At 45.0% G+C, this 18,170-nt stretch overlaps 1 protein-coding gene across 1 annotated transcript in view; it reads right to left on the reverse strand.

Moving 5' to 3' along the window:
- The window catches only part of PDE10A (phosphodiesterase 10A), a 606,111-nt gene that overhangs the window by 348,391 nt on the left and 239,550 nt on the right, over positions 1–18,170 (reverse strand). The window contains exon 4 of the mRNA XM_090042732.1: positions 10,378–10,452. Coding sequence (XP_089898858.1) covers positions 10,378–10,452 — 75 coding nt within the window. The remainder of the gene's footprint in view (positions 1–10,377; positions 10,453–18,170) is intronic.

Here is an 18,170-nt window from a genome sequence, read left to right on the forward strand (position 1 = left end):
GCCAAAATATCTTCTCCTTGGCTATTCTTCATTTCATAGCCAGAAAAAACTAGCCCGACAATCAGGGCCTAGGCCAAACTTTTAGAATAGGACAAAAGTCTTAACATGCTTGCAAAGTAGGACTTCGCAATGTACATGACAGGGGAGTGTAACAGAGCACAGGGTGCGCTCTCTTACTCCCAGGGGCATAGGCATCAGCAAGGCAGCCTGCAGCTGCTTGCAATACCCAGTTAGGCACAACTGCCTGACTGGGAACAGGGCCCAGCTGTTCCTTATAAGAGAAGGGCCCTGAGCAGCAGAACCAGCAGTTTGCTGGCTGCAGCCATAGAGAGAACACTACCCAGCTGGAGCTGCCACTCACAACACCTTGGAGGTAAGGGCAGGTGCTATAGGGATGGCTGAAGACTCCTGATCCTGGAACATGACCTAAAACTACACCCTGCTGGGGTTGGATGGTGTGGTGAGGCTGCTTGTGGCAGGACAGCCTCCAGGAAATGCCATGCCTAGGGCCTCCCCAGTGAAGGTTGAGTATGGGGCACCAGAAATCCTCAACCCCTGCTGCCTTGTGGGTGACCCCATAGGGGGGAAAGGTTAGGGGAGCACATTGGGGACAGTGGAAGACCATGAATCCCATCTGCAAGGCATGGGACACGGTACAGGAAAGGCCAGAGCTGTGTACATAAGCCCTTGGCATCAGAACAAGTAAATGGGTAGCCTCCCATCTTATTGACATCTTTCAATTCTTATCATCAAGGCTTGGCAGGAAAGGCAGGTGGGCAGTTTGCTCAGAGACTAGTGGGCAGGCCAATAATCAGACCGGCCCCAGGATGCCCGCTTGTTACAGGGAGACATTGAGAGGCAGCAGCAAAATTGACTTTCCTCTCTTCTAACCATCAGACAGAGTGGGCTCAACTCAGTTAATCAACTGAGTTCTTAGGTGGGTGAATAGAAATGACTATTTATATATAGGACCTTCCAACCTATTCTTACCTGGTCCCAAGAAAGTAAGCCCTTTAATGTCCATGTAATGGCAAGAGTAAGATATTATGGAAGGAAAACCAAATCAAAGAAATGAGTCTTACATTGTATCTGAATATGGTGAAGTCAGCAGTTATTGCTATCTATTTTGGAACAAGAGCTCCACAATCTCCATTTAGTTCCTGTGACAATTTTGTGACACTCACTAATCTCAGTTTCATTGTTCAAATGGAATATAGCTGTTATGGGTGTTTAGGGCTAGGGAGAGAAGTTACACATAAACCGAGTGATTCGGTTAAGTGGTTAAGTGATCAGAAACTGGTTTAAACCTGTAACAAAATAGAGATTCAGTGCACATAAACCAGTTTCAAAATGGCTGAAACTGGTTTCAGATAAGCCTTGTTAAATGTAGTAACACACTTAACTGATTTGGGTCAAACTGGTTTATGAAACCTCTGTCCCAGACCTCTTCCTGGTCCAGATTAAATCAGAGTCCCCCAGCATGCTTTACAGCCCTGGGCTGGGCTGGGCTTTCTGCTCCAGAGAGCAGGGCTGGCCCTACCTCTCTGCTCCCTAGCTGGAATAGTGAGGGCTGGCTCACTTGCCGGCTCACTGCCCCCCCCAGGCAGGGGTCTGGAGCAAGGGAGGGGAGTTAAACTTCCCTTCACCTGAGAACAGAGCTGTCCTGCCCTGGTTACTTAGTTCTGGCTGTGTCTATGAACTATAAATTCCAGAGGCACCTGGAAGCAGGAAGAGGAAGTGATGAGCAACCCTGCAGAGTCCTGCTGCTGTGAATCTAGATTGCAAATCCCAGAGATCTAGCTGGTAGCAGGAAGAGGAAGTGAAAATACAGCCCATGCTGGCTATGTGCCAGAGACCCATACTCTAGTACCCGCCAGCTTCTAGCCTGAGCCACTGCAGGCAGGTGGCTGCATTTCCTGAATAAAAAGTGAATGTCTGTTCATTTGCTTATTGGGTCAAACTTTGAAGCTTAAACTAACCTGCAAAGACTAAATTCAGTCTTGGGCTTTTTGACTATCTGTACTTAGCCTAGGATTCTAAAGAGGCACAGGAAGAGGCCAGAGCTAATCTGATCAAGGCCTTTAAAAAATCAGAGCAGGAAAATAACTCTTAAAATACAGATTCTATTTTCAGTGTAGTGCTAGTGAGAAATCAGAGCCCTAGAATGATGTGTTCATAGTGAACTGCACTGTTGAATGACCTGCTCCTGTGGTTTGAGATGGACTAGAGACTTTTCAGGATGTGCAACTTCACTTTTAGTTATGAATTTAATCATCAAAACCCTTCTTTCCCCCCTGCCCTCCCCCCCCCAAAAAAAATCAAAGTTAATGGTGACCAGGCCTTAATCTGAAAGAATGGGGCACCATCATCCTGTAGCCATTTTCTGCAAGGAACGTCTCTCCTACCCTCACCTTATTCATGCCTAGTTTCAGTTTTAGCCAAGTCCCCTTCATACAGCTGCTGATTTTGGAAAGGCACAGAGCCAGTTGTGAGAAGGTACTGTCTATACTTATTTAACACTGAAGCAAATATAGAGCTGGGCATCCTTTTACAGGCTTCTGGCATTTCATCTTACGTTGCCTCAGTAATTCTCCCAAATATTCCAGACAGTTGATATAATAGAAGGGAAAATGACTGATCCTTGGAAGATATTACAGGTAATGGCTTTGGAAATGGAACAGTTGCAACTCCACATCTGTTTGCGCTAGGTCTGAGAGAGAGAACAGAGACATTTTCATAAACTCCTGGATTATCTTGAAGGGGGAAACAAAATGTTGTGATCATTCTATCGAATAACAAAGAAGTCTGGCAGAGTGAACCCCACTACAACTTCTCTTTGTGGACACCTGCCCTTTTGTCCATATTCTAAAACAATGAAAGCCATTTCTGTATTCTGCCTCAGGAAGACTTATTTATTTATTGCTATAGGTGGTGTAGGACACTGCCAATTTCCTGATAGGTCTGCAAAATAGCGATTAGCTGTGGGTTATTGCTCGCCACGCGTCTAATTTCAAGTGATAATGCCTGTAGTACTGTTTGAATCATTGCATCTTTTAGGGCAATAGTTCCCTTCGAAAGGAGATGGTAGCAATCTCGGTCATGTATCAGGTGCTTTCTCTTCTCTGTCTCCATCCAAGAAGAGAAGTGTTCAGTCACAGATGATGACCTTAACTGCCACCACTGCCTGCACAGGAAATTTTGCTTTTTGTTGATCCTTTACTGAACCAAATAGAGGGAAATGCAGATTATTTCATAATTTGTGTTTAATAACTAAAGCATTGGATACAAGCAGTATTCTCTTGGGATGGATCAAACAACTTACTTTTCATACAAATGGATTACAGAGTGCTCCGTGGAGGCCTGAAATCTGCTATTACTGCTGATTATCCACACCTTAATGTTTAAATACTGATCTCTCAGATCTAACATTGGCTCATGAACAATAGGTCAGAAAGATCACCTTGGCCACAGATCCAAGACTGTATGCACACTGCCTAAACAACAGGGTTTGGTTTATCTCAGAAACAGGCATGCTTAGCAGAATCAGAAACATTGTAGGTATACCTGGCTACAAGGCAAATCTCGTTGAATGTGAGCAACTGGCAACCCTAGATAGGTAGAGAACCCAAACCAAAATAAATGCAGTCATAAGTTCTGGGTCTACAAGTATAAATAGATTACCTTGGAATTTAAGAGCCTGTGTTAAATATTTGCATCTGTGAGCATACTTGTGAGCAATACTGGAGGTTTTAAAACAGGAATTTGGATTTTTTTTTTTTATAATAATTTTCTTTTTATGAGAGTTTCACAATAGCTGAATATTAGGGGATATTATTTTTATTCAAGAATTTAAATTTGTCCAAGCACATGTGAACACCATGCCATTTGAAAAACTAATGGTATTACTGAAATTTGTAAAGCTATGCTTTGTACTAGCCATTAGAAGTTGGCAAATAACCAGGGTCTAGGGGCTGCAAACTGTTACCTGTGCTCTGACGCGTTCTGATTAGAATGCGTCAGAGCAGGCTCGATTAATCGAGTCTGCTGGAGCGGGAGTGTTACAACTGGAACGCTCCAGTGTGCTGCAGCATCTTGTCTATTCAGTGCCACATGTTGCAAAATGGGGGTGGGGATGCTTTAACTAAAGATTGTTGAACGAGCTTTAGTTAAAGTGCCCCCAGCATCATTTTGAAACTCAGGACACTGAATACGCAAGACACTGTGGGTATTTTAATTAGAGTAGCTCACCAGAGTGAATTTCAAGAGCTGCTTTAATTAAAAGGCACCACCACCACCCAGAAGCATGTGTCTAGGTACCTAATGTGTCCAGTTCTGGGACTGCACATAACAAATGAGAATTTAAAATTTGACCTGTACTACTTTTTCTAATCCTATTATGAGTACAATACTCCCACAATGAGAGACAGCAGAGGAGCCATTTCATGATGCTACCACCCAAATATTGTATGGGTGGCCTGAAAATGCACAAAGACTTTTTTTTTTAAAGGAGATTAAATTTAAAGTCCCTCATTGTATCCATGTTCTTTGCAATACCCTTTGTATATTGTCTGTTATAATCCTCGCCTGCTGGCTTTGTCATGCTCTTAAATGAAAAGCTATCAAGATTACTTGCTACGTCAGTGCCCAAAGAAAAAGGACAAATGTGTGATCTCGCAGCTGTACTCTTGTTCCCTGCCCAGATAGCGTGGAGACGTATGTTCCTCCCCATTCCAACAATGTGATCTTATCACAGGTTGTTGGACTGTGTTCTGCACTTCCATTTTTTATTGTGTGGGTTCTGAACCTCTGATGCAAACCATTTGCTGAACATCCTCCCTCAACTGCAAGTAGTTTTTTTTTCCCCCACTCTTGAAACTGCTTCCATGCAGTGCATGCCAGCATCACATTGACTCCAGCTACCTCCTATTGTTCACATTGTTTTCATGTCAAGGGCATGTGAGGAATCTTTTGCCAGAGCAGCAATTGAAAATACTGCTTGCCATTCACATGGAACAGGCTTGCTGTTCACAGGGAAACTGCTATCAGGTTCTTTGCTAGGTCAAAGAAAGGGAAAGTCCCTTGTTTAAAAAGAAAAAGATAGATGGTAATCCAATTTAAGGATGGGACCAAATGCATACGCCAGTTACAGAGCTCTGTGGAAATATAACACAGATTTTGGTTTTCATAGTGGCACATGGAGGAGTTGCCTTGGTAGATCAGATGACAGGCCTCACTGGGCTGGTACTACAATGCATCTTCAGCAAAGGTCAATACCTGATGCTTTAGAGAGAGTGCATATATATGTTTGTGGAGAACAAAAAAGGATAATAAATTAAGCTAATTTTGCACTGCTGAGTACAGATTGCAAGAAGCTTATCCCTCACACCTCCACATGAACTTTAATATTTATCTCTTAGCTTACTAAAGTACCAATGTTATTTCAGGTCATAGAAACATCCAATCTACTTCAGCTCTCTAGTTTATCTCTGCTTCCAGTGATGAGAAGTTTCAGAAGCTGACTACATGTCAGGAAAGGAAGTATATCCTTTGACTGGCTCTAAATTTACTTCACTACTTTCATGGAGTGTAACCTTTTTGTATTATACAAACAGGAAAAACAGGAGGAAATAACTAGTTTTCATTATCTCCATTTTTATTTTATTTCATAGATGTTAGGGCTGGAAGGGACCTTGAAGATCATCGAGTCCAGCCCCCTGCCCCAGGGGCAGGAAGTCAGCTAGGGTCAAAGGATCCCAGCAAGTTAAGCATCCAAACATTTCGTGAATGAGTCCAGAGTACTCATGTTCATTTTGTAGTCAATCATGACCCCCAAGTCTCTTTCAGCAGTGGTGCTAGCAAGCGTAGCACTGCCGAGCCTATAAGTGTGCTGCGGGGTCTTTTCCCTCCCGAGGTGGAGTACCTTACATTTATTGATATTGAAGTCCTCAGGTTTCTGTCTGCCCGCTTACTAAGTTTATCCAAGTCAGCTTGGATCACTAGCTTGTCCTCAGGTGTGGACGCTGTGCCCCAAAGTTTAGTGTCATCAGTGAACTTAGCCAGTGCACTTCTGACACCAATGTCCACATTGTTGATAAAGATGTTAAAGAGAACCAGTCCAAGGACAGAGGCTGGGGGGACACCACTGGTCACAGAGCACCATAATGATTTTCTACCATCGACCACTACTCTCTAGGTCTGATCTTGGAGCCAGTTTCCCAGCTGTCGGACTGTGGTGTAGCCGAGGCCACAGTTGGCCAATTTTTCTAGGAGGAGGTCATGGGACACCAGATCAAAGGCTTTTTTAAAGTCCAGATATATGATGTTGGTCTCTCCTTCCTTGTCCAGGTGGCATGTCACCTGGTCATAGAAGGAGATGAGATTGGTCAGTTGAGACCTACCTGCGACAAACCCGTGCTGGCTGTCTCTCAGGATGTTGCCATCAGACAGTTTGTCAAGAAGGGTGTCTTCGATCATTTTCTCCAGAATCTTACTGGGGATTGAGGTCAAGCTGATTGGCCTGTAATTCCCAGGATCTACTTTCCACCCTTCTTGAAGATGGATACCACATTGGCCTTCTTCCAGTCTTCAGGTACTTTACCTGAGTGCCACGAGTTTTTGAATATTTTTGCCAATGGTTGGGCTATGACACCTGCCAGCTCCTTGAGTACTCTAGGGTGTAATCTGTCAGGACCAGCTGACTTGAAGGTGCCCAGCGTCTCAGGGTGATCCTTTACTAGATCAAGACTGATGCTGGGTATAAATGCCCCCTCACCCTGGCTGTCCCGCATCATGCTAGGCAGGGCGGTCCCACTGAGCTGATGAAAGACCGACACAAAGTACCCATTAAGCAGACTGGCCTTTTCCTGGGAGTCTGTTATCAGTTGTCCCACTTGGTTCAGCAGGGGTCCAATGTTACCCTTGCTTTTTTTCTAACTTCCTACATATCTGAAAAAGGATTTTTTGTTATCCTTGATATGTGAAGCCAGATGGAGCTTGGTTGTAGCCATGGCTTTCCTGATCTGCTCCCTGCAGCTACAGACCAGTGCTGAGTACTCCTCCTTGGTGGCTAGTCCAGCCTTCCATCCTTTATAAGCCTCTCTTTTTAGGTGTAGGAGGTCCTCAAGTTCCCTGCTGAGCCAAGGGGGTTGCTGTGCCTTTTTGCTACCCTTCCTCTGAGATGGGATGGCCATCCCTTGTGCTGTCAGGATCACTCCCTTGAGAAGCATCCACTTCTCTTGGACTCCTCTTCCTGTCAAGTCATAGTCCCTTAGGGCCTTGATAACAAGCCTCCTGAGCTTGTCAAAGTCAGTTTTCCTGAAGTCGAAGACTTCTGTATTGCTGAATGACTTTCCAGCTTTGCGATGGATAGTAAAGGTGATCAGCTTATGGTCACTATCACCCAGCTTTCTGTTAATTCTTAGGTCACTGACTAGGTCATCCCCTTTGGCCAGTACCAGGTCCAGCAGTGCTTTATCTCTTGCCGGCCCATAAACTTCTTGAGTCAGGTAGAGCTCGTCCACACATGTGAGGAAGCTTTGCAACTGATTGGATTTGACCATGTGCTCTTCCCATGAGATGTCCAGGTAGTTAAAGTCTCCCATGACACCCATGCACCGAGAGCATGCAGCCTCAGCCAGTTCCCTGGTGAATTCCTGGTCCAGCTCTTGTTTCTCATTAGGATGTCTGTAATAGACTCCTACCATGATGTCCCTGTGCCACGTTCCCCACGTATTTTAACCAGTCTTTCTGACTGACTCCAGTCCTTCCTGGGTGCCAGTGTCAATTTGCAGGGATGTGTAGTCGTCCTTGACATAGACGACTACACCCCCACCCCTTTTATCTGTATGATGTCTCCTGTACAGGGTATAACCGTCTATACCTGTGGCCCAGTCATAGGTAGAGTCCTACCAGGCCTCTGTTCTCCCTATAAGGTCATAGTCATTCTTGTTTAGCAGGAAGATGAATTCCTCCTGTTTATTCCCCAAGCTCCTGGCACTGGTGTACAGGGACATAAATGTCTCTTTGGGAGCCCTTGCCTTCCCTACAGATCGTTCCAGGGCTAGGGTAGGGGTGGGTTCCCTTAAGTGCCTTAGCCTGTTGGATTTACAAAGGTTGCCTAGTGGGACTGCAGTGGCTGTAATCCCCTCAACCCCCAGCAGGCTAAGTTTAAAGCCCAGTCAAGCAGGTCAGCCAGTCTGGCTGAGAAGAGCCTCCTCCCCAGTGGAGTGAGGTGGAGGCTGTCTCTCTCCAGCAGACCACTGCCTCTCTCACCAAAGAGCAACCTGTGATTGTGGAAGCCAAAGCTTTCACACTTACACCAGTGCTGCAGTCTTTGGTTGACTAACTTGATCCTCCTCGGCCCATAGCCCAAAACCAGGAGGATCAAGAAAAACACCACCTGAGCCCCCAACCCCTTAAGCCCCACTCCCAAAGCCCTGTAGCACCTCCTGACCCAGCTGGGATTGTTTCGAGCCATGTCATTCGTGCCCACGTGGATAAGGAGCACAGGGTAGTGGCTGGTGGGCAGAATGAGTTTAGGGATCCTCTCAGCCACATCCTGGATACAGGCTCCTGGGAAGCAGCAGACCTCCTGGGCTAAGGGGTCGGGGTGGCAGATTGCAACCTCAGGAGGGAGGGAGTCTCCCATGGGGACCATTCTACGAGTGGCCTTAGGGAGAGCAGGGGTGGTAACTGTGGGTAAGCCTGCACTGCCAGCAGGAGCTGACAGTTTTGCAGGCTCTACTGGGGCTGCAAGAGGTTAGTACATGTTGCAAAGCTCCAGAGGGGTGGGGACCTTGGTGCAGCAGGCCTCGGGGCTGTTGACCACCTTGGTCCAACCCCTGGCCGGACAGTATGGGAGATTCCCAAGTCCTCCCTTGTTCTGGAAGGTGACCTTGGTCTACCCCCTGCTTCCAGGGGGTAAACCACACACACTCCTGGAGTACATGTATAATCACCCATAGTTTCTAGCAGATCTTTAGTCTTTTTAATGCAAACTGGTTATCCTAATAGTTTTGTTAGCTGCTGCTACACATCTTTTGCTAGCTGCTGCTTTACTGAGTTATACACAATGACCCCAAAGTTCTGTCCTTCAGATTATCTTAGAAGCATGGAGTTTATCAGCCTCAATGAAAAACTTACACTATTTTTGTCAGTATGAAGTATGTTATACTTATCATGCGACTCAGTTTAGAGAAATTCAACTTAAATCCTCCTTGGAATTTACAGGTATGTGGAGTTCTCACCAACCAGCACACATTTTACTCATCAGTGGGCACATCTACAAGTGCTCACTTACTGTGCAGTAACTGAAATTACTGCGCAGTATGGGCATGTGTATACACGTGCATGCCCGTAGTGTGCAGCAAATATGGCAACTTGTGCCAACTTGAGCATAAATTTGAAACATGCATCATGCAGGTATCAAATTTACTCCCAATTAGTTATTGCACAGTAATGCACATGTAGATGCCTTACTGCAAAGTAACACTGTGCATGTGTGTGAACTAACTCAGGACTAACTTTAGTGTGCTGTAACACCTGCACATGTAGACATCAGCCTGTTCCCACTTACTGTGCAGAAACTTATTGCACAGTAAATTTAAGGATGTGTAGACATACCCAGTATGGTGTTATAACTTCACCCCACCAAAGTCTTCAACCAGAGCCCAACAGAGTTCTTTCAACTGATTTTGTAGGGCTTTGGATTAGATCTCAATTTATGTTCTGTTCCCTCCTCTAAATCTTAAGTGTATTGTATAGTCGTACTAGCACCATCCTCTACAGATTAGCAAAACACTATTAGTTTCAATCTGCTCAGAGGAGATACAATTCATCATTTGTTTTTATGTCATATTTTTATAAAATGCCAGTTGGCACATTGCATCTCTATGGTTCTGAACCTATGCCCTTTGCCTGATATTTATTTCTTTAAAACATTTCTTAAAACAACCCCAAAACTTTTGAAACTCAAGGCTCAAGTACTACTGAACTGACCTTTACAAAACATTGTAGTGGCAAAGAAATACCGAATAAATCTCTATTACAAAAGTGATGTTAACTTGGATGTATCTAATTATCCAGGGCTAAATGTTGCCTTTCCCCACTCCTTAATTACACTCTCAACAGTCTCAGAATGAAAGAGAGAGTCTAATCATTCTGTAATAGGTCCCACATGAGGGACTCTCAATCTTCAGGATCAGCTGCTGTTTTTACAGCCAGATTACATTCTTGCAACCTGATCAGAAGCCCAGTGAAGTCGGCTGAAAGACTCCCATTTATTTCACTGAGCATTGGATCAGGTTCATAATGAATAGAAAAAATATCAAACCTATCATGTACTTATTTCTTTCAGAAGCCTTAGATAAATACCAGTACCTTTTATTCCTGGTAATTTACTGAAATTCAGTTTCTCAGGTGGCTTTACATCTTGCTCCTTAGAAACTTCAGTCTCTGTTAAAGAGACACAGACAGGTCAAAAGTCATATTTTAAATAAAGTCAAATTTATTCTACATTTGTTACTAATAGGACTTGAAACATCCACTCAGAGGCAAACAAGAGACTTCTTTTAGCATACACAAGTACAGGCAACCCCTGCTTAACACTGTTTCACGTAATGCTGTTTTGCTATAACGCTCATTTTAAATTGATACCTGGTTTCACTTAGTGCTCAGTGAGTTTCATTATAACACTCACGATCACCATCTTGGGTCATTTAAAACACCTGTGGTCGCCATCTTGGACTGTCAACTAGTTTCGGTTTTGCTTAACACTTTGTTTTGCTTAATGCTCAGTTTTTCAGGAACCAATTAAGAGTGCTAAGTGGGGGTTGCCTGTAGCTAAATACCATGAAACTCTGGTATTCCCCCCCTCCCTTCCTCTCTTCCCCCCCCCCCACACTCAAATGTTGTTTCTACCCAGACAGGATTAAATAGCTGTGTAGTACCCCAAATTCAAGGAGACTCCTTTACCAATTTGCTAGCTCAGATAGCATTATCTATGAAGAGGAACTCTACCCTCCCCAAACAGAACAAACATATTAGTGAATGTTTGATTTTGATCTGTTATGAGCTCTAATAGATCCATCCAAATTCTTACATGTCAGGTTGTACAGCATGAGGAATTTGAGGATATTGGGGACAGAGAGGCAAGGCACTTTAAACATATTGATGTAGGAAACAGGAAAAGTGGGGAAAGAGCAGTGGCTTTCATTTCTTAATGGGTTATGATGTTGTCATTGCTCCAAAATAGGTTAATTTTGCATTTATTGCTATCCTTGCTAAAGGGTGGCATCCCTGACTGTGACAGAACCAGTCCCAAGGGCAGTGGTAGCACCCGCTAGTGGCTGAATCAATCCTGCTCCTCACTTCAGCTCTTCAAGATACTCCCTTTCACTGCCTCATCTCCCATGCCCTGATATAACTGTTAACGCATGTAGGGTGGCTGCCCCAGAGCCTTGGAGTGGTTCTGTTAGCATAGCTTGTAGTCTCTCCTTGTCATTGGTCCCTCAGTCTGCAAACAAAAACAGTTCTACTCTACTTTCATGCTACTTACCCTACTGGTACTCAACTTGCCCTCCATGCACTAGTCATGGCCCTGCAAGCCCAAATCACCCCAGGGCACTAATTGTGGCCCTCTTAAATCCAGCTGTACCTTAAAAGTTCTAATCATGCTCTCCAGTCTCACTCATAGCCACACCCATGCCTCACTGGTCTTATTTCAGCTCATCTGCTTGGGCATTGGCCCTCTTGGCTTTAGCCCATTTGCTGTCTTTGCCCTCTGGTCCCTGGACCCCTGTGCGCTCAAACACAAAGTGCTTCCTAGGCACTCTCCTGTGGCCTCTTCACCACCGCCACATCCACAATCCAGTCCTCTGGTAATTTAAATACAAAAATACAAGCATAACCCTGTCAGTTTCTAATATAAGTTTGTATCCGACCATGGGTTGCTACACACTGGATGCATCTACATGTTGTGATCACATGTGTCTAAGCACTTATCTTCCTGAACTATTTTATTTCTGGTCACATGGCCTTCCATACTTCCCTTACTTATCCCCCTTTAACTCAATGAGCTGCCTGCTCCCCCTGCTGCACAGCTGAGATGCTGGCCTGAGCTTAGCTACCACCATCAAAACACAACTCAAGCCTGCGTTCTCCCTCTTACAGTTCTCCCTCTTGAAGTAGCAGGGGACCTTGGCCTCCTGTTACACTGACCAACTTTGTTTTTGGGGAGAAATCCCCATATGTACTACAAAAGCATTACAAACACCCAGTACAGTTATTTGCCAATCCAGTTGTGCCCAGGGCATAAACGTACCAGGGCAAAACAGAGAAGGAGAGAACACATTCCATTCCTGTTTTATATCCTGCTGTTGTACTGGGCCCCAGGCATCACAATGGCCTGAATGAATGGCATTGAACAGGAGAGTGCAAAAAAAAGTGAAGTAAAGAACTGGAGGTGGGGACAGCCTCGCTGTCAGCCACAAGGAATGAAGACATGCTTGATGCATTCACATGATTTTTTTCTCCACCACTCCCCCCACCCCACACCTCCCATCCTGCACCATGACATAGCAATACTCTATGGAAAACTTTGTTCATTCATTCCCCTTATTTTCCCCTTCCTCTCAAGTGTAGGGGAAGCAGCAGTTGGAGCCAAGTTGACCTGTTGACCTTTATATTTGGCACCTTGAATAACAGATAGATTTGAAGAAGTTTTTTGTGCAAAGGTAGACACAACTCTGAGACACTAAGGGCCACCCTGAACATTATACTTAGGATATGTTAACTACACTTAATATTCAAATGGTCATGCACTCAAGCAGTAAAACACATGCTAAATGTGATCATATCATAGCAAAGTTAGGAATTTTTGCGGGAGGAATGTCTCCAGATTGAGTTAAGTGACATGTTTAGCTATCATTGGACAGTTCCACAGAAATAATACAAGCACAGCTCACTGATTGTCAGTCCCAGCTCCCACACTGCACAAGGAAAGACCCAAGTGAACCCACAGATCCAGCAACAGAAGTGGCATCATTTCCTGGGGTCAGCTGCCTGTGTTTCCCTCCACCTACCACTAGTAGTGGAGACCTGGCTTGCCCCGGGTGCCAGGGGAAGGCAGTCCTGGGGTGGGCAGTGCTGGACATGAGGTGGGGAAGGTATGGGTTCTGGACATTAGTGCTGCACATCCTCATGGGTGGACATGCAAACTATGGTCCATGGTGGTGGGGTCAGTGTTGATGGTGGGGCATGGAAAGGGAAGCATCTGGCTCCAGTCCTGTCCAGAGAAAGCTGCAATTGCAGTAAGTACTACCATGTGACTTCCCAGAACATGTTCTAACTTAAATATGACACAGTAATGCTTACTGTGTTTCAGACAAAACACATGCTAAATGTCCCATGTGACAAAGCTCTAAATTTCTATGCAACAGATGCTTGGGCAGCTTTCTCTAAAGCTGAAGCCACCCAGTAATAACCAATCCATAGTTTCAAAGTTTCTAGGGTCGGAAGGGATGTGAGTAGATCATCTAGTCTAACCCCCTGCCATGGCAGGGAAGAGTACTGGGGTCAAACGAGCCCTGCAAGGTGTACATCTAGCCTCCTCTTAAAGACCCCCAGTATAGGAGCCAGCACCACTTATCTTGGAAGCTATTTCCAGATCCTAGCCGCCCTGACAGTGATGTAGTGCCTCCTGATATCTAGCCTAAATCTACCCTCTGCCAGCTTATGACCGTTATTCCTGGTCACTCCTGGTAGTGCTCAGGGGAATGGGGACTTCCCCAGTGCCTGCTGGTCCCCCCTGACTAGTTTGTAACAGGCCACTAGATCCCCCCTCAGCCTTTTCTTTTGGAGGCTGAACAGGTTCAGGTCCCATAGCCTTTCCTCATAAGGCCTTCCCTGCTGCCCCCTGATCATGTGAGTGGCCCTCCTCTGGACCCTCTCCATGTTGTCCATATTCCTCTTGAAGTGCAGCGCCCAGAACTGGACACAGTACTCCAGCTACGGCCTGACCCGTGCCACATAGAGGGGGAGTAGCACCTCCTTGGACCTGCTTGAGATGCATCTGTGGATGCATGACAAGGTATGGTTGGCCTTCCTGACTGCATCCCCACACTGCCAGCCCATGTTCATCTTGGAGTCAATGATGACTCCAAGATCCTTTTCCGCCTCTGTACTGACAAGAATGGAGTTCCCCAACCTGTAGGTATGGTGCCGGTTGTTCTTCCCCAGGTGCATCACTTTGCCCTTGTCGGTGTTGAATCCCATCCTATTTTCATCTGCCCACCCTTGTAACCTGTCTAGGTTGCAGCCTATTCCTCCTTTCTAGCATGCCCACATCTTAGTGTCGTCAGCAAATTTGAACAGGGTGCTTTTTACCCCCTCGTCCAAATCGCTGACGAAGATGTTGAACAGTGCGGGCCCGAGGACCGAGCCCTGTGGAACCCCATTGCCCGCATCCCTCCAGGTCGAAAACGACCCATCCACTACCACTCTCTGGCTGCAGCCCTCCAGCCAGTTGGCGACCCAACTGACTGTGTGGGTGTCGACACCACAGTCACCCAATTTCTTAACGAGAACAGGGTGAGAGACAGTGTCAATGGCCTTCTGAAAGTCTAGGAAGACTATGTCCACTGCTACCCCTGCATCTAATGATTTGGTGATCTGATCATATAAGGCCACCAGGTTGGTCTGACAGCACCTGCCACTAATGAACCCGTGTTGGTTGCCCCTAAGCATGATCTGCCCTGCTGGCCTCTCGTGGACATGCGCCAGAATAATTTTCTCAAAAAATCTTGCCCAGGATTGAGGTAAGACTAACTGGCCTATAGTTTCCCGGGTCCTCCTTCTTCCCGTTTTTGAAGATGGGAACCACGTTGGCCCTCTTCCAGGCCTCTGGCACCACACCAGAGCACCATGAGTGCTTGTAAAGCCGTGCCAGGGGTCCTGCAATGACCTCAGCCAATTCCCTTAGTACTCTAGGGTGGAGATTGTCCGGACCAGCTGACTTGAATACATTCAGTCCCTCCAGAAGTTCCCTAACTAGTTTCTCACTAACCCTTGGCTTAGGTGTGCCTCCCCTGGGGCCTGAGGGGGGCCCAGCGGGGGGGTGACTGTTCCGGTCCCTGCTTAGGAAAATGGAGGCAAAGAAATTCTTAAATATGTTGGCTTTGTTGTCTGGTGTGACGACCAAATTTCCTAGCGTGTCCTGCAGGGGCCCCACATTACCCGGAACCTTTTTTTTACCCCCTATGTATTTAAAGAAGGACTTCTTATTGTCCTTAATCTGGGAAGCTAGTCCCAGTTCCATCTCTGCCTTGGCCTTCCTGACTGCCCCCCTACATCCCCGAGCAACTGCAGTATAGTCATCCCTGGTGATGGCCCCTCCTTTCCATTTGGTGTACGCCTCCCTTTTAGCTAAGAGACGTTCCCAGATGCTTTTGGTGAGCCATGGGGGCTTGTGTGCCCTCCTGCTCCCTTTGATCCGTGTTGGGATTACCTCCCTTTGGGCTTGGAGTACCTCCCTTTGGGCTTGGAACAGCTTCCAACAGTTATCAGGAAAAAAGATTCAGGTCAAACACAGATTCAAGAAGTGTCTACTCTTCCCTAGCACAGCCATCACCAGAATGATGGTTTATGAAAATAAACAAGTTGTCCTGGCAGCACATTTACCATTTGAACACAGACCTTTTGCAGACAGGAAAGTACAAGTGGCAGCAGCACTCACCTGTGCTGACATGCCCGCAAGATCAGGGCTTACACACAGCTCCAGAGTGCAAGAGCTGAGTATTGCCGCTGTTCAACTCTCTCGTTACCCACACTGAATTCAACAGTAGGAAAAAGAGGTGATGAGCAGCCATGGAAGCAATGCTCAGCCCCGGGGCTCAGAGCTCTGTGAAAACTCCAACCTCCCCAGCATGTTAGAGTATGTTCTTTTACTTCATTAGAGTTTTTGGGGAAAGGTCCTATTATTTGGAGATGGATTCCCACCAATGACCAAAGGCTGGGGTGGGAAGGAAAGGAAACTGAACACAGTCAGATTAAACAAAGGAGAGATAAGAAAATTGACAATGTTGGATCTCCATGACTTAAACCTTCCAGAAGTGCCATGAAGACCTAGGAATGCAGAATTTGTTATTAACATATCTAGTTCCTTTCAGATCAGACTGAATAACTGATCAGCTTCCAGCAGATCATGGTTTGATTTTTCATTTTTTTAAAATAATTTGAACGCTGTCTAAAACTGGGCCAAAAAAGTCTCTAAGTTCTTGAAGACCAGAAGTAACCATGAAATAGACCAGATTGTCCATTTCACTAAGTAGCTTCATGGGGCTACTTGGGTATGTGGCTCCAGGGTAGCCCTACCATGCAGTGTTCCCTGAAGGAACACTACTAGGAGCTCAGGCAAGGGCTTCCAGGCTCAAAGTCCCACTTGCACTGTAAGAAGCCTAGAATCACCAAGAACCTAGGCTCCAACCAGGAGTGGTCAGGGCTTCCAGTCTCACCACCGTAGAGTTAGGATCAAACCCTGGTTAGAGATCAAGATCCTAGTTCCATGGCAAAAGGCTCAGAAATCCAAACAAGCAGGTCTTTTCAGGTACCAAGAACCCCAGAAGTACTAGTTACCTAGCCTTGGGGCAGGAATCCAGGCAGGAACCTATTACAATTCTGTTGGATATGGCAAAACCTCAAACCCAACATGAAGCATTTTGAGTTCAACAAAATGGCATTTCCTATACAATTATGTTTTGCCAGAAAACTTCCAGCCAGCATTACTGATTATCTCTGAAGAAAACAAATGGATGATTATATTGCTGTTAATATGATGTGGTGATAAGGTTAAGATATTAGGAGTGTAAATGTCAGGAAATTCAAGCAAAAATTTCCACTTAAGTAGCATATCCTTGAGGAAACTTGTTCTATTTACAAGAATATCATGAGTTTAAGACAACATTTTGCTCACTATGCATGGGGTAGGCTTTCTTACTAGGGGAGAAGGATTTCTCAACTTGTTTATCCTTTCCTTGGTGCCTACAATTTCACTGCCACAACTTCCTAAGTCTAGGCAAAGAAAATAAAGAACTTTCCCCAAAAGGTGCTAAGGCAGTGAACTGGGAAGTCTGCCAGTTCCCTGAAGATATGGTACTCATCTAGGTAAATGGAGGAATGTGATACACAGCCCTGCAATAGCTGAAGTGTTTTACTTGAGGGTTTTGCAAACTTCTGTTGGAAGAAGAAAACACTACACAAAATTGACTCTTTTCCGAATCCTTTTCTAGTGACGCAGCCCCAAGATCTGATTACAAGTGAAACCCAAAGGCCAAGCAACTGACTTAAAAAACAAAAAAAAACAAATAAACATACAAAAACTTGCGTTCCTAATTCCTATGTGTAGGAGTCCCCAGTTTAAATAAATGCAATATGAAAGTCTGCTAAAACAAAGGGGAGATCTGCAATTTCTGTTATGTAGAAGAGCTCATTGGAAAAGCCTCAACTGAACAGTTTTCAACATGAAAATGCAGTTCCATGAAAATCAAATTATTTTATAAAACATTTATATTAATGCTTAGATTTCATTTTGAAAAAAAAAGACATGAAAAATAACATTACCATGATATGAAACATTTAGACACTTTTGGAAATACATTTTTGTTTTTTATTTTTAATTAAGTTTAAAATGTTTTATTTAATGAACTTAAACAACTGAAATAGAACATTTTGATTTTGTCTATATTTTACATTTTGACTACTCTGAAACTAGCATATTTTCTTGCATACAACACACCCCAGGATATAATAAGCACCTTATTTTTGAAAGGCAGAAAGAAGAAAAAGAGATGTTTCCAGAGTTGTGGCTGCATGGAGCACGAACAGAGCCTAATATTACCTACACTTTCCTGCTTATGTAAAGCTGAAACCCTAGCCACTGCCGAAGACTCATGCCCATGGGTGGATCCATGATTTTGAATAGAGCTAAAGAGTCTCTGAGTGACAGCATCTCTGGTCAATCAAGCCCAGCTGAGCTGCGTTCTTGAGCTTCCACTCCTGACCTTGATCCTGGGCTAGTGTGACTGTCCCAGTTCTCTGTAACTGGATTGATTGCTGAAAGTGCCCCTTGACCCATTTAAGAATACCTGCAGCTTCATACTGCAGGCGTGTCTTGATGA

Source organism: Crocodylus siamensis, chromosome 1 (genome assembly GCF_052110815.1).
Source record: "Crocodylus siamensis isolate JL-2025a chromosome 1, ASM5211081v1, whole genome shotgun sequence".
NCBI lineage: Eukaryota > Metazoa > Chordata > Crocodylia > Crocodylidae > Crocodylus > Crocodylus siamensis.